This window comes from Marmota flaviventris, chromosome 7, assembly GCF_047511675.1.
Source record: "Marmota flaviventris isolate mMarFla1 chromosome 7, mMarFla1.hap1, whole genome shotgun sequence".
Classification (NCBI taxonomy): Eukaryota; Metazoa; Chordata; class Mammalia; order Rodentia; family Sciuridae; genus Marmota; species Marmota flaviventris.
The window spans coordinates 41,549,812-41,565,228 of record NC_092504.1 but is presented as its reverse complement, the minus strand read 5'-3'; the positions used below and the strand labels follow the sequence as shown (position 1 = coordinate 41,565,228).

General features: G+C 44.1%; 1 protein-coding gene across 2 annotated transcripts in view; it reads right to left on the bottom strand.

The window, feature by feature from the left end:
• Positions 1–583: 583 nt before the first annotated feature.
• The window catches only part of Pdgfra (platelet derived growth factor receptor alpha), a 48,141-nt gene continuing 33,307 nt past the window's right edge, over positions 584–15,417 (bottom strand). For both annotated transcript variants that reach the window (XM_027938146.3, XM_071614285.1), the window contains exons 17-23: positions 13,481–13,596; positions 12,992–13,114; positions 11,561–11,672; positions 10,146–10,245; positions 9,932–10,037; positions 7,749–7,990; positions 584–3,531 (exon numbers count right to left, since the gene is read on the bottom strand). In XM_027938146.3, coding sequence (XP_027793947.2) covers positions 3,384–3,531; positions 7,749–7,990; positions 9,932–10,037; positions 10,146–10,245; positions 11,561–11,672; positions 12,992–13,114; positions 13,481–13,596 — 947 coding nt within the window. In that variant the 3' untranslated portion in view covers positions 584–3,383. The remainder of the gene's footprint in view (positions 3,532–7,748; positions 7,991–9,931; positions 10,038–10,145; positions 10,246–11,560; positions 11,673–12,991; positions 13,115–13,480; positions 13,597–15,417) is intronic.

Genomic DNA, 15,417 nt, shown 5'->3' with positions numbered 1-15,417 from the left:
AAAGAATACAAAACAGTGATGTGGTTTTGCTTCTGGAAAATAAGAGAGGGACAGGGAAGAGATACAATGGAGGAAAAGAGGCTTTAACATTACAGTTCTTACCCTTCTACATTGTTTGAATGTTGTACAGAGTAAACGTAGCCTTCTGTTCCTTACGTAAGAGAGCAAAATACCACCCAACATGACAGGTAAGCAAACAAAAAGACAGGATCAAAATGAGCCAAGTGCCAATAGTCTTTACATCAAGTGATGTGTCTGAAAACTCAATAACCCAAATAACATCTTAAATCTTAAGATGTCTATGGGTCCATTAGAAACATAGAGTCCTACTGTAATGTTGCTAAGAAAGCTGAACAGGATGGCTTTAATATATATGATCAAACTAAAAACAAAACAAAAAAATGCTGGAACCTCAGCAAAACTTTAAATTATATTTATATATACATATATATCATTTATTGAAATATAAAGATCTCCATTTACAGGTTTTAAGAGGAAAAAAATGAACAGGGGCATTTGAAATACATTTTGTATTGATGGCCCTTCCCTAGCAAGTTCTTGTCACACATTCACCACACCACCATTTTGGGAACATGTAAGTATTTTTTCTCTTTATTATTTCTAAAATATAAATTTTGGACATTCAAAAGTGCAACAGTTAATGTGCCTGTGGGGAATATCACAGTTAAAAAAATATAAACAAAGGCAGTGATACAGCTTGTCATAAATGTTTTGGCAGTATTCTCCAAGTCTATATAGAAATACATATATACATATCGATGTATAACATCATTTTATCTCATGTCCCTCTTCACAAAAATAGGACCATTTTGTACAGATTGGCAGACCACATTTTAAGGATATCACCGATCATTTAAAAAAAAGTCACAAATTGTGTTTCGCAGGCCAGCTTTGATTGTCATCATAAAAATAGAAAGCAAGGAAGGATTGGCAATTTTTCTCGAGGGGGACTTTGCAGGAGATTCAAAAGGAAGCAAATCTGAGATACACTGAAAACACTGCAAGGGGGAAAAAAAGAGTCCCATTTCATCCTAGGTGGGAGCATTTGTAAGGACTGAAAGCTGCCGGTCTGAGAATCTTTGTTCAGCCTCGGTGATGTCATGCAAGACTCAAAGTAACATCAGAATGCAAAGCACCAACAAAATAAGGCTGTGCAAGGGAGAGTGGGTGATAAACAGAATGCTTGAGCTGTGATTCTAGAAACACACAAAATGTATTTCAAGTCTAATTGGCTCCATGGAACCTAGTCAGGTTTTCGTTTTTAATTGGCCAATCTGGCTCAGTCTTCACACTTCCTATGAAAAAGGTGGGTAAGAAAGTTGGGGCTTGCATTGAGATGACACCAGTGGGTAGTCAAGTACCTTGTTATTGCTGCTACATCTTCCAAAGCATCACCTGCCGGAAGCACATACAGTGATTGCAGTAATCACAGCCCATGTTTCATTCATTTGGTGTCAGCAATTAAGAACATTGCGGAGAATGCCGATGAACCCTCACTAACCAATTTGACAGTTGGATGGATGTGACAGTCCATCCTCCCACCTAATCCCAAAATATTAGGAAAACTTTTTAATCTTTTTCACCAGAATATTGACCTGGCTATCTATCCAGAGACCAGGAAATGTTGCAAAAAGAATTGTGTCATGTATTTTACATCCTTTTCCTTGAGGGGGAAAAATCGGTTCCACTGTGTAATAGGAAGCTGTGACTTTACTTTGTCTTCAAACTTTTAGAAGATGTGCCAAAACCAAGATTTAGCTTTCCAAGCCTCAACTAAGACTGGAAAGTTAAATTAAGGGCAGCAATTGCTAGATATATGGCATTAAATGTCAGTGACCTAAAGCCAAAAGGACTTAAATAGTAGGCTTCCGGCATGGTTGACTTTTAGCTCAGTTCCAAATTTCCAATTATTTTTTTTTCCCATGGCAACCTCCTGTAACCTAAGCCAGTGTTTTTGAAAAGTGACTGATCAGAATAGCCAGGGAGTTTATTAACATAGAGGTCCCTGCTTCCCTCAAACTTAAATAATCCAGAATCTCTGGAATGGAGACATAGAATCTAGTGATTGTAGCTGCCAGTCATATGTGGAAATTAGAGTCAGGCTAATGCACACACAGCCTTCATGAAACAACACCTTTATCGTCTCAGGGTTTTAAACTCTCTCTTGGGGGAAAGAGATGAATGAAAGAAGCTGATGTTAGGGCATCCTTCTGGTTCTTAAGGTTTGTACATTTGGGGATCCACCATAGTTATCACAGGTCATGAAAGAAGTCTCTGCAAATCCTTTCTTCTTGCTGACTGTTGTAATTTCCACTGGATCATGACACAAGAAGTCACTGGCACAGGCTCATGCCTTTCTATTGAGCACACTGAGGATTCAGGGGTTTTGCTTATTTCTAATCCCATTACTTTGTGGGTCATTAACTGATTCTAGTATCATGGATTAGGGAACCTATTTAGTACACAATTAAAAGCTTTGACTTCCTGGACATTACTACTTATACTTTGCTCTCTATGCTTACTAATTTTATCAACTAACACTATTATCATATTTTATAGAGAAACATGTTATTTAATATAAATGTCAGAAACTGTCAAACTTGTCACCTACCTAGTAAGGGTTTTTTTTTTTTTTAATTGTGCTTTCTCTGTAGGGAAATCATGTTACATATTACACATTTAGCATTACTGATAACAGTAGTATTATTATAAACATTGATTACAATACGAAAATGAGTTGTTGGGCTTCTAAAGGACCCAAATCTATCAAACAAGGTTGGTTAATTGTTATCTTTTATCTCTTTAACATTGAAAAAGAAGGTAAAATGTGATAGTACCAGTACCTTTTAAGGTTCAAGAGTGGTTTTGCATGCACTTCATTAAAAAGTTCAACAGCAGCTGATAACCAGGTTTCAAGAGAGAAGTACATGGATGGATTGAGTGGTCTCTTCAGAAGTCCAGAGAAGATAGTTAATACAAATCTAAACACATCCTTGGTTAGAGTTATTTACATAAATACAATGCTGGAGTTTTGTTGCAGTACAAATTCTGTCTGTGGGAATCTCACCAATGCCCTTGAAACACAAAGCTCGACTTCTGTGGCCTTATTATTCCCTTGTCCACCTATTTCCAAACTTCACACACCGCTGAGATGCTCCTGAAGCATTGCAAGAGACAACGCTGAAAAAGTTCATTTCAAAGTATCCCATTCATTCCTATGTAGAAGGCTCCCTGAGGCCCTTGGCTGGGAACTTCACACATCACCCAATCTTCCTCTGGATCGTTGCATTGTGATAAAGTGGTTTTCTTAGAGGGACCCGAAAGTGGCTCCTGGAGTAGAAGGTACACCCCAAATCTGCTGGTTACAGGAAGCTGTCCTCCACCAGGTCTGAGGAGTCTATGCCAATGTCGTCCATCATGTCGATGTCCTCAATGGTCTCGTCCTCTCTCTTGATGAAGGTGGAGCTGCTGGAACCTGTCTCAATGGCACTCTCTTCAGAGGTCTGTGAGCTGGCAGAGGGAGACAAAAGGAAAGGTGAGGCATGGGTACTCATCAGCTAGGCCATGACCCTGTTTCCAGGGTGGCTGCCAAGGCAAATGAGCAACACTCGCAAGATTCTTTGGCACTCACACTCAGGTTGCCAGGTGTGGCTACTCTGCCACCATGACAGACAGCTGCTCATCATCCCTCGCTGCACGGGTCACATGGAAAACCAAAGTGCACAGGCCTTCTTTACTCAGCTTCCCTTCTCCCAGGTCTTACATCTGAGTTGCTAACAAGCTGTAATAATTTCTACTTTCCCTATGCATTGCTAATGGAAGAGAAGATAAGCAACGGCTGATAAAAAGTCCTCAGGAAGGAAGAGGGAGGAAAGGAAACCAGCTGCAAGCACAGCCAGAGCAGCCACTTGCTCTCCCCGAGACTTCCTGAGCTTCCAGACTGAGTTCTGGGGATTTCACCCCTCTCTCCTGAAATGTCTGTTCCCCCTTCCCATTGCATCCTGTGCCCTCTAAGTCTCAAAGGACCAGGTGAAGGCTCTTCCTTACTAGAATATGGGCTAAGAGGGAGGGTAACTCGAGTAAAAAAGCCTTAGGTCTGGGGTGGACTTCACACACCTTACTTAATATCCTGAACTTGAACTTGTCTTCTTGCCTATAAAATGGCATGACAAGAATGCCCAACAATATACCTGCTGGGATGATTAAATAAGGTCATAATCATGAAGCATACAAATGTTCAATAAATGTTATCAATTATTATTCAAACTTGTATTCTGAATCTGAATAAAGTCTGGGCATTACATGATAATCAGGGAAGAGCTCTTAATTTTCTTATGTCTGATCACAATATTGTGATCATGTGGAAAAGTACTCTTATTCTTAGGAAGTGTGTGTGTTGTAACCTGGGAGGGAAGTATCTTGGTGTTTCCCACCTAGTTGCAAATGATGGATCAAGAAACATAAAGTTTGAATATGGCTGTATGTGACATGCTATGCGTATGTAATAGGTGACGCACAACATCGATCACTTACATAGAGCTAGATAAAGCCAATGTGACAAAATGTCAACAACTGTTAACTCTAAGTGGTAGATATATTCTTACAACATCTCTGTACATTTAAGCATTTTTCACCAAAGTTTTTGGGAAAATCCTTTTCCGTAAAGTCACCAGCCTGTCATGGTTCCCTGTCTGTCCTCCCTTCTGTGAACCTTACAGTCTTATCCTTGCTCAGCCTTGCATTGCTCTCTGTGTTTTTCCGTATATCTTTTTGCTCCAAACTCATCATCCTCTGCTGATGGGCAGGACCAAAGTTTCTTCTCCTAATTGGGAGGCTGCTGTACACATGGTTTATAGACCATAAAGAGAGCTTGGCCATCCATAAGGACATTGTGTGCACCCACACTCACACACCCTCACACGTGCTCTCACCCTCCAGCCACGTCCTATCTGGCCCACTCTGACTCCTTGGTCCATGTTCCTCCTCTCTCTATCCATTTCCAAGTGGGGAACCAAGGCTGGCCAATTGGAAGCCTAGACACAGTGATTGGAGAGCTCCCAGAACCCTGAGCTGTGCTGTCCCTTCATGATCCCAGACTGGGACTTTCCCTGGAACTGAGCCTTTGCCTCCCCATTTATACCCTGGTCCTGGCACCTCATTTTGAACCCCAGTCTATTCGGCTGGTCTTGATGATCACCTAGTCCTAACGCCCCTCTCTCTGGAAGCTGGATGCTGCTTGTAGGTCCCTGGCCCCAGCTAGAGGCCCAATCAATCCTTGGATACTACCCCAACCTAACTAAGATTTGCATTGATGACACTACCATAAATACCATGGTAGGAACTGCTGCCCCCGCCCCCCCAGGTGGAGGGGGGAGTTTCATAGGTAAGTCAGACCCCTCTGTTTATCTATCTTACAGGCCGGAGGCAGGAATGTGGGGACAAAAGCAGGTAACTGCCACTGGGAGCGACAAGCCATTCCTGCCAGATGCTTTGGCACCCAAGCTCAGGCTTCACAGTGACAGCTGACAACTGGACTCTCAACTGGTTCCCGAGCAATTGTGCCTCCACAACAAGGCCTGTCTTTCCATGCCCACTCCCCTCCCAAGGCCAACAAATAAGCCTCAGGAGAAGGCTGATAAATTCTCTGTTGACTCCTGCCTGCCTGAGCCCAAAGCCTCCCAGCTGGGTCCCCTCCTACCCAGCCCATCTCACCACTTAGGGCCAGAGTCTCTCCTGACAAGGTGAGGATATTTGGGATATATCATGAGTGTTTCTAAGAAGACCAAATACATTGCCCTCGTAGAAGTTCAAATTAGCAAGTCTAACAAGTACCTAGCAACTAGAATTGTTCTCTTTGTAGAATGTAAATTCTGCAGCCCAGCCTGGTATTTTCCTAGAAAACTTCTAGGCATCTTTCTGATATCATTTACCCTGTGATTTCTAACTTTATTTTGAAGCAGAACCCTTTTACAGGTGACATATTACTCAGAACTGTCAACACAATGAAAGCAAATGGAGAAAAAATCTGAGGCAGAGAGGGCCCCTAGACCCACTGCCCAGCACAAGCCCCCAAAAGTGAAGGAACACTGCTTGCTAAAGGAATATAAGTCCACTGTAAAAGCTACCTACACAAAGCATAATTAGAAAGGTAAGTCAGACAGGCCATTTGGCCCCACCTCCAGTTCCAAAAACAAAAACTGTGCTTTCCAAATTACCCAGAGCCTCCAGATAAACAAGGGCTGACTGTACCTTCTACTTATATTGGTTAGAGAAAGTATAATCAGAAACCTCCAAAACACTGCTATGCTCTTCTGCCTAAATAACTGCATGTATTTAACTGAATGACTAAGGAAGAAGGTAAAGCAATGTCCTGAACAAAGGGAGCAAAGACCCATGAGCAATGTGGACCCTGAACCAGGAGCCACTATCACTCCACCAAAGGCCAGGCGATGAGAGCTGGGAACAAGGTCGTGGCCCTGTCCATCTGGTCCACTTGAGCTAGCAGTTCTCATACCTGGCTGAGCATTAGCATCACCAAGGTGAATCTCAGTAATGATCACCAACACTGCTCATGTCACAAAAGACAGTAGGACGGTTGTACCTCCTGACTGAAGGACACACATCATCTCTGAAGCATGTCTTCTGAAAATCCATCTGACCCAGTCAAGCCTCAGAACCAACACTCAGTAATACAACTAATACAGGAGAAAATAAAGACACCACAGGGATGGGATCGGCAGGATTCTGAACATGGAGCCCTACTTGCAAACACTCTGGTTCCTCACAAATGATATACAAGGGGCCACAAAGGAGGCCAGGAGAACTGACAGAGACACATCACCAAATGCAATGTGTGACTTTTATTTGGGTCTTGAATAAAAAAAAAACAAACGTACAATAACATTTGTGAGATGACCAGGGAAATTGCAACTCTGGGTATCTGTTGCTCTTAAACCACTGCCCATTTCTTAGGGTGAGAAGATGGCACAGTAGTTATTTTTAATAACTTTTAATAACTGTAGCATTTTTTTTATAATAGAGCACTTATCTCTTAGAGAAACCTACAACAATGTTTACAGATGAAATGATATGATGTCAAGGTTTGCTTCCAAATATCCAGAGGGGACCCAGGAGGTGAAGGTATGGTTGTGCATGCAATCAAACTAGCCCTGAGTTTGGACACATCAAAGTTGAGTGATGGTCACCTGACACTACTATACTATGTAAATTGTGCATTTGTTAGAAATTCTCCATAATACAAGTTTTAAAGGAAAGAACAAATCAGCCTGGATGTGGCTTGAATATTGGTAGTTTTTAAATCCTCTCCAAGTGATTCCAATTTGCAGCCAAGATTAAGAACCACTGATGAAGCACCGAATAACCTTGCCCTGTGTCTCTCTCTACTCCAGCCTCAGCTCAGTGACTTTCTAAGATAACAGAGAAAAGGCATGTATTACTAATCCTCACAGCTGCTGTGTTGGTGTGATCAAATGGCCCAAGGACTGAAGTCAAAGATTCTCCACCAGGGAAGTATGACTCTGTCACATACAGTCCCAGGTGCAGGGACAGATTAGAATAGTCTAGAAGGTGTTTTCAAAACTGCAAAAGAACCCTGGGGATCATGCACCTTGATCACCCAGTACAGTTTGATATCCAGGAGAGCCTTGTTATCAGTAGCCTGGGTTCTCCCCTTTGGGAGTGCTGGGGGAGGCAAGGCGGGCAGCTACCTGTGTCTGTTCCTCTTGCCCAGGTCTTCCTCCTCAGGAACAGGGTCGATGTCAGGCAGAGGGATGATGTAGCCACTGTCTGCGCTCAGTCTCTGCTCGTCCAGGCCACCTTCCCAGTCCTTCAGCTTGTCTTCCTCATTTTTGTAGGTGACACCAATGTATGCATTGTCCGAGTCCACACGCATGCGTGCCACAGCGGGGTGGTCACTCTTCAGGAAGTCCAGGTGAATTTTTTCATAACTCTGTGAGCATTAATTTCACATATTTAGTCAAGTATCATTAATAAAATTCAATGAATATAGACATTCAGAACTTATTACAGTTTAAATGTGTTTCCAAACTACCTCATATACATGGGATTTAGATAATCAAAGGACAATCTTATGTCCTGAGGACTCAGGTCAAAGATTCTCTGCCAAGGAAGCATGACTCGCCCACACACAGCCCCAGGAGTCAGGGGACATATGTGACTTATGTGGGAAGTGTTTTCAAAACTACACAGGGCCCTAGGGATTGTGCATCTTGCTCCCCAAAGATGAAGACATGGTGAAGCTCTTCTACTGTTAGATCTTCAGATATCCAGAGCCCCTTCCCAAAGTCAGAAGCTAGGACTCCCACCCAGCACTCCCATAGCTTTCCTCACACAGTCTCTCCCAGGTTCCGATAGAAAGGGGTGGGGACTTCTACTGGGGGCAGAATACCCAACATCTTTCTGATCCCTAAATGTCAGGGAATTCTAACCTCCAATATCAAAAATGCTATTTTCCAATGGGCATTATGACACACAGACATAATTCCAGCTACTGAGAAGGTTGAGGCAGGAGGATTGCAAGTTTGAGGCCAGCCTGAGTAGCTTAGGAAGGCCCTGTATCAAAATAAAATAAAAATGGCTAGGGCTATAGCTCAGTGGTAGAGCACTCATGCACAAGGTCCTGGGTTCAATCCTCATTATAAAACAAAACAAGACTCTATTTTAAACAAAAATTTCAATCTCTTCCCAGTCAGAGCATCTTTAACCAACCTAAGGTTATTTTCCTTCTGCATCCACTCTGTCTCTCTTATAGAAGTTGGATCTGGAGACTATCGTGCTAAGCGAAATAAGCCAATCTCCAAAACCCAAAGTTCCAATGTTCTCTCTGATATGTAGGTGCTAACCCACAACAAGGGGAGATGGGAAGAAGTTCAGTAGATTAAACAAAGGGGAATGAAGGGAAGGAGGGAGGATAAGAAGTGAAAAGACAGAGGAAAGAATCTGATATAACTTTCCTATGTTCATACATGAAGACATCACAGTGAATCTCCACATCATGTAGAACTACAAGACTGAGATCCTATTTAGAATAAGATAGGCTCCATATTTATATAAATATGTCAAAATATTCTCTACTGTCATATATAACTAAAAAGAACAAGAAACAAATAAAAGAGGCATTTCCTCTTTTTTTTTAAAAAAAAAAAAAAAGAAGAAGTTGTAGTGGGCACTGAGGTAATCCAACTCAAGTATTTAATTCACAGTTCAACATATGGGAGTTTCCAGTGCAATCTCCTAATGCTGTATCTCCTTGAGGTGGAAGAGAATTAAGCATGGAAAGTCTACACAGTGACTAATGCAAATCAAAGAAACAGAATTTATTACAAATTCGCCTGAGTTGCCCTTTTAAGGCCTCTGCAGAAAGTCGTTTCACTCATTTACACCTTCTGCTTGGATCCACGGAATGACATTTGTTCTTTTGCACAATGCTTCCTTTGCCACAGAAAACCAGCTGGAGCCACAGATAACAGTCAGGTTACTCCTTCCAGTCAGCTGGTAAAAGCCAATTTACCATGGATTTAAGTGCATGGATTTAAATGCATTCAAATCAGCAATTTAATGAACGTGGTTGTCCTGACACTTCTAACTACACAGGAGTTTCAGATACTGAAACATCTGGAGAACAAAGTGCTTACAGGTGTCATGGACATAAGATGAAAGGGGAGCCCCACAGAAAGGGGAGGTTTTCATTCATCATTGCTACCAGGAGCTCGTGGGGCACTCCATGAAGCCCCAGACACAGGATCACACAATCTGTGTCCTCCTTTGAAAACGCTGCTTTCAATCAGTGCTAACGGTGTTGGCCTAAATGCCAGCCATTCTCTCCCTGAGGACTTATGGTCTTCCACCACCCTAACAGGCCCAGACAAACCTTTTTATATTGTCCAGGCAGAAGATTCTCCACTATCTCGCTCAGGTGGTAGAAGGAGGGTCTCTTCTCTGGCTCACTGTTCCAGCACTGCACCATGATCTCATAGCTGGAGAGACACAGGGCTCGGAGTGGGCATGGGTAGAGTAGGTGGGCACCCCCAACCCCAAAGACTACATGGCAGGAACGTGGGACCATGGAGGGGGAAGGAGCTCACACTTCACTGGTGGCATGGTCAGGTTTGGCCATCCGGTACCCACTCTTGATCTTATTGTAGAAAGTAGAATCCACCATCATGCCAGGGTAGGGTGTGCCACCTAAGAGGCAGAGAAGATAAGAGGATGGCAAATGAACCGCATGTTGCTGGAAGGCTTGAGGTGACAGAGCACACTGAGGAACACCGGTGATCCTGGTGCCTCAATGTCCTGGTTCTCCCAAGGAAATTAAGTATTATCATCTCTTTGACCTGCAAAGGGATGCTGGGGATGTAGCCCAGTGGTAGAGTGCCTGCCTGGCATTCACAGACCGAGTACCACACAAAAAAGAAAAAAACTTAACAAGGACTCTAGGTCAGTCTAGCCCAAGCACCTTGGGCAAAAATTCTGCATTTTTAGAAAGAGTATTAAAATGTTTTTTCCATGCTTCAGATGATTGGAGCTACATACATAAGCAAATCAGAAAAGCAAGGGGAAATTCTGAATCATCAGGGGCAAGAAAATTATTTTGACTAGAAAAGCTCAAATAATTAAAGCAAAAGTCAAAATTGGGGTTTGGCTTGTCTAGATAATTCTCTGCTTTTCGGGGGGGGGGGGTGAGACTCTCTCTGTTGGGCCACAAGATCCATAGTGCCCCTTTCTACAGGGAGAACTAAGGTAGAACAAGGAGACCCAGAAGGGAAGAAGCACTTGACTTTCCCCAGGAGAACACACACATTCATTCGTGAAACCCTTCCTGTTTTTATAGCCAGAGCCAGGTCAAGTTCAGTTCCTCCTCTGAAGCCTTCCAAAACTATTCCAGGATTCTCTTCTCCTATCTCTGGGCTCGCATTACAGTGTTCAGTCAGCACCACAGGCTTTCTAAGTGTGTGAACCTTCTCTCCTTGTGTGAACCATTTGGAGGGCAGGGGTAGTGACCTATCCTTCTTGCAGGGCCCTCACCAGGCAGCACGGGACACCTGGGCTGTTCAGTCCCTGGAAACTGACTGGCTAAATGCCTAAGAAGTTTCTCCCCTCCAGAATGACCAGGAAAGGGAGTCGTGCTCCTCTCCCTCCCCAGGCTACCTTCCCCCGGCTCCCATCACCATCAGGTGAGAAGGAGGAAACACTCCCCTACACCTGGTGAACCTTTCAACCCAAAGTCCCACATGAAGAAGCAGCCAGGGAATGGGTGTCATCAGGAACACTTATGGTAGGAGAAAATCACTGTGACATAGCCTAGAATAGAATCCAGGGGTCAGGCGCAACCCCCAGATCTCCCTCTCAGTCTGCACTGGCCCACAACCCAGTAAGGACCAATGGTGGGTTCACACAGCACGCAGCCCAGCAGCAATCAAGTCCTAGAGCTGGGACAAACACTCTCCCTTCCAGAGCAGTTCTAGAACAATCCAAACAAGCAGAGCTGTCAGGCCCATACCAAGAGAAAAGATCTCCCAGAGCAGAATCCCATAAGACCAGACATCGCTCAGCGTGGTGTAGAGGTTGTCAAAGATGCTCTCAGGAGCCATCCACTTCACAGGAAGGAAGGTCTGCAGAGAAGAAGGGAGGACATTAACCCCCAGTCTCTTCACTGATGATCTACAGGGGTAGGGGTGGAAAGGGGTCCTCCCAGGCTGAAAATAACTTGCACTAATGATGTCACCTTGCAGGGTCTTGTGTGTGCTGTTTACTGCAGCACTCGCAGGACCTGCTACCCCATGGGTTCTTAATCCATATTTGGCGACTAATGGTCAATGTTGCTTCCCACCTCTTCCCAAGGAATCATGTCCCAAAACATTTAATCCTGAATTGTTGCCCATAAAATGTGAGCCCTGAACAGACCTGTCCCCTCCTGGCAGGGATTCCTAGGAATAAAACTAAGATCCAGCCATCTGTGAGCTGATTATAGCTTTTGAACATTAAGAAATGTGTAGTCATTTTCAAAGAATCACACACTGAGATGTATTTTATAGCTTCTGTTGTGAATCTAGGTCCAAACATCAGGGAAAATACTAAACTGAGGTAGATACATAAAGTAACCATATTAGCATCCTTCCAGAGACTTACAACCTCACATGAACAGGTGAGAGCTTGGCTCTACCAATACCAAAGTTTAGAAGAGTGTTCAAGGTGCCTAGGAAAAGCCACAGCTACAGGTCATGGTCACATGAGTACCTGCGGCACACAGAGCAGAGACACAGGACAGAGTCCTCTAGGTGGATGAGGCAACCCCTGTGAGCGGTCTCACAGCCAGTGCAGTGGGGTGATGTGGAGTTACACCTGTGGGTAGCAGGTGTGTTCTAAGCTGCTTCATCTGCTTTCAGGTGAAAGGGATGGGGAGAACAGTTTGAGCAGACGATTCAATGACTTTTAAAGAAACTGTACCTCTAAGACATATTAACTCAAATGATCTTAATATTTTTGGGGTCACAGGTGCACCTTTTGAAAATCTGATAAAAGCTGAAACAGTGTCTCTGCAAAGCCTTGCCTGTATCTGCGTGCACTCAGTTTGCTGATCAACGGCCAGCACTTCCTGTTTGTGTCCATATTCCAGGCACTGCCTTAAGCTCTTTACATGAATTTCCCAATTTAACCCCCTACAGCGGCTCAGGAGAAGGCACTACTACTGCCTCCATTCCACAGACAGAAACTAAGGCATAGAATGGGCAAGGAACTTGCCCAAATCCCAGCCCTCCTACAAGGTGGTGCAGGTACTCATGCTCAGGCCTGAGCTTTAGTGAACCCCCGGAGCCCATTCATGAATCTCCTTATTAAAAGATATAGGCTCCCAGTGGCAAGAAGCAGCAGCTGACGTCAGAGAAGAAAGGGAAGGAGGGGAGCAGGCCAAGTGAGGACAGGGGATACATACACTGCCTTTCGACACGTAGTTCGAATCGTGCATGATGTCCCTGGCCAGGCCAAAGTCACAGATCTTCACAATCTTCCCTTGTGCTAGGAGGACATTGCGAGCAGCCAGGTCCCGGTGGACACACTGGGTAGAAAGAGAAGAAACATTCAGGGTCAATCCATCGATGGTTAAACGGCAGCACTCATGCCAGACTGGCTGCTCCATGGTGGCACTTGAAGCTGAGGACGTGCACCTAGGGAAGTCTGTCCTGGCATGGTGGGCTTGCCCTTAACCAAACCCCTTTAAGACACAGAAAACTCTGGAGAAAAACAGACAGCCAATATTGCTAGGACCCAGGCCCTCCCTAGGGGGAGAGGAGGAGAGGGGTAAAGGAGAAGCAGCTACTCTCACCGGCCTCTCCCAGGTCTCTTTCCTGCCGTCTGCTTCCCCCCTCCCCTCACTCTGAAATCTTCAGCCAGGTCTAAAGACATCACCGTTCCTTGAACCTACATTTTTGGAAGCCAAAAACTCCATTCCTCGGGCAACTTGATAGGTGAAGCTCAACAAATCCAACAAAGTAAGGCCTTCTGAGTTGTCATCTGAAAGGAGGTTTTTGACTTCTGAGTCTGCAGAACAGGAAGGAGAGCAGGACAGCATGAGAGCTCACCCACCACTAGGACTACCATGAGGCTGGGCTGCTTGTCAGACTGCAGAGGCTTGTCCAAAGAACACATCCAAAGCTATTTTCTTATGCAGTCTCTAGACCTCCCAGGTGGGTATCTAAGTGTGCAAAGGAGGATGAGAGCAAAGCTCAGGGCAAAAGCACTTGCCTCACATGCATGAGACGCTGGATTCAATCCCCAGCAGTGCAAATAAATAAAAAATGAAAAGGTTCTTTCTTTAAAAATAAATTTGTACAAGCTGAGCATTCATTCCTATCCCCCAAATTTAAAATCCCAAATGCTCCAAAATCCAAAAGTTATTAAGTACTGACATGGCACAAGTAGAAAATTCCACACTTGACCCCATGTAATAGGTCACAGTTGACATGCAAGTACACTGAAGAGATTGTATACAGTTACCCTCAGGCTCTGGGTAGAGGTACAGATGAAACATAAATGAGTTTGTGTTTAGACTAGAGTCCCATCCCCAAGATATTTCATTACATATATGCAAAGTTCCAAAACCTGAAAAAAAATCCAAATTCAAAACACCTTTGGTCCCAAGCTTTTCAGTTAAAGAGAGAGTCGACCTAAACGCACGCAGAAAGACATACCTGATTTATACATGAGTATGTAAGAACACAGGGCCATGAGGACCAATCAAAACTCTTCTCCCTAATGGGTTCTCACATGTAGTTTTGTATTGTTGTTGGTTTTTGTTTTTTGTTTTTGTGTAGTACTGGAAAGCAAACCGAGGGACTCACACATGGTAGGCAAGTAGTCTACCACTGAGCTACATTCCCCACCCCTTTTCATTTTTTATTTTGAGATAGGACCAAGTTCCTGAGGCTGGCCTCAAACTTGCAATTCCCCAGCCTCAACCTCAGGAGTATTTGGAATGACGGCCTGTATCACCATGCCCAGCACATATCGATTTTGTTTACCTCCCAGATTTCTTTTTTCCAACCTTAGTTAGTAATCACACCAGCCATCTTTAAACTCACACATACACACTGAAATTTTCTGTGACAAATATACATGAGGACAACAAGAAAAAAAATGGTTTCTAAGAATTGCTTTATTTTATTTTTCAAACTACCTTCCTAGTCTTTGGCTTATAACTCACCAATTAAATCAACTACCAATCAGACAAGAAAAAAAGCTTAAAGACCAGGGTCAATAGAGACCAGGGAAGGTGGGGAGTACAGGAGGCTACTTTCTAAGCCACTCCATGGCTGAGACCAAGGTAGTGGATATATGGCTTCTCAGTGAAGTGGATGGAAGAGTTATTTCACTGGAATTGAATACTGGACACTCAGAGACGGTTGGGGACTCAGAAGGTTGGATACAATAAAATAAAGAGAAAGCCCATGGCCAGAGCTGACCCTGGGGAAAGCAGGAAGGGCAACTTGAGGGAGCCACATTTCAGGCATGGCTTAGTGCAGAGAAATCTGAGATCAAAAACATTGTCTGGCTGGTCCAGAGGCTGCCTGCACAGTACACTGGTTCATGAAAGACGCATCATGTTCCCCAATTGTCCATGGAGAGCTGAGGCAGGAGCCATTCTGAAGCAACTATGGGAACCAGGATCCAGGAAATCTGAGCTGGGTCTAGTTCTTGGTCCAGCAGACACCTGCCGCATCACCTAAACTGTGCCTAACAAATCAAGAGGAAAGCAGGTACAGAGTGTATGGTCAGGGAGCCTGGGGAGAGCCTGGCTGCCCCCCCCCCCCCACTTTTCAGTCTGGCAGCTCAGAGCAGGGCAGGAATTTGAACCAGTGGGTG